The sequence below is a fragment of the Mya arenaria genome, chromosome 3, assembly GCF_026914265.1.
Source record: "Mya arenaria isolate MELC-2E11 chromosome 3, ASM2691426v1".
Taxonomy (NCBI): Eukaryota; Metazoa; Mollusca; class Bivalvia; order Myida; family Myidae; genus Mya; species Mya arenaria.
The window spans coordinates 69936101-69937141 of record NC_069124.1 but is presented as its reverse complement, the minus strand read 5'-3'; the positions used below and the strand labels follow the sequence as shown (position 1 = coordinate 69937141).

The window sequence follows — 1041 nt, the reverse complement described above, 5'->3', positions numbered from 1 at the left end:
ATGAAGACGGTGCTGCTTCTATTGACAACAGTAGCCCTAGCCAACGCCTATTACAAAAAAAAGGCGTTAGGCGGAGGATACGGACAAGGGGGTAGCTATGGCGGCTTTGTAAGTTCTAAAGGCGGTGGCTATGGCGGTGGAAGAGGAGGATGGGGCAACGGCGGCTATGGCGGTAACGGCGGCTATGGCGGCGGAAAAGGGGGATGGGGAAACGGCGGCTATGGCGGTTACGGCGGCGGTAATGGAGGATGGGGTTATGGTGGCTATGGCGGTTACGGTGGCTATGGTGGCGGAAAAGGAGGATGGGGTAATGGTGGTTATGGTGGCGGCGGAAATAGAGGCTTTGGTGTTTACGGTGGATATGGCGGAAATGGAGGATGGGGTAACGGAGGGTATGGTGGCTATGGCGGTGGAAAAGGAGGATGGGGCAACGGTGGATTTGGTGGTTATGGCGGAAAGGGAGGATATGGCAATGGCGGCTATGGCGGAAAGGGAGGATGGGGCAATGGTGGCTATGGTGGTTACGGTGGATATGGTGGTGGAAAGGGAGGATTTGGCGGTTACGGTAGCTATGGTGGAAATGGAGGATGGGGCAACGGCGGTTACGGTGGATATGGTGGCGGAAGGGGAAGTATGGGTGGTTACGGCGGATATGGTGGCGGAAAAGGAGGATGGGGGAATGGTGGCTATGGCGGCTACGGTGGCTATGGCGGTGGAAAGGGAGGATGGGGTAACGGCGGTTTTGGAGGATACGGAGGTTACGGAGGCTATGGTGGTGGAAAGGGAGGATGGGGTAACGGCGGTTTTGGAGGATACGGAGGTTACGGAGGAAATGGTGGTGGAAAAGGAGGATGGGGCAACGGTGGTTTTGGCGGCTACGGAGGCAATGGCGGATATGGTGGCGGAAAGGGAGGATGGGGCAACGGCGGCTATGGCGGTTACGGCGGAGGAAAGGGCGGAATGGGTTACGGTTATGGCGGTTATGGTGGCAATGGAAATAGTGGCTGGGGCAATAAAGTTTTCGGTTCCAGGGTTTATTAA

The 1041-nt window shown here is 56.7% G+C and overlaps 1 protein-coding gene across 1 annotated transcript; it reads left to right on the top strand.

The window, feature by feature from the left end:
* Positions 1-1041, top strand: LOC128226238 (uncharacterized). The gene has a single exon (XM_052936125.1). The coding sequence runs from the start codon at positions 1-3 to the stop codon at positions 1039-1041; it is 1041 nt and encodes a 346-aa protein (XP_052792085.1).

Excerpts from the sequence above, each read along its gene's own strand:
- LOC128226238 (XM_052936125.1), top strand. The coding sequence starts at position 1 with ATGAAGACGGTGCTGCTTCTATTGACAACAGTAGCCCTAGCCAACGCC.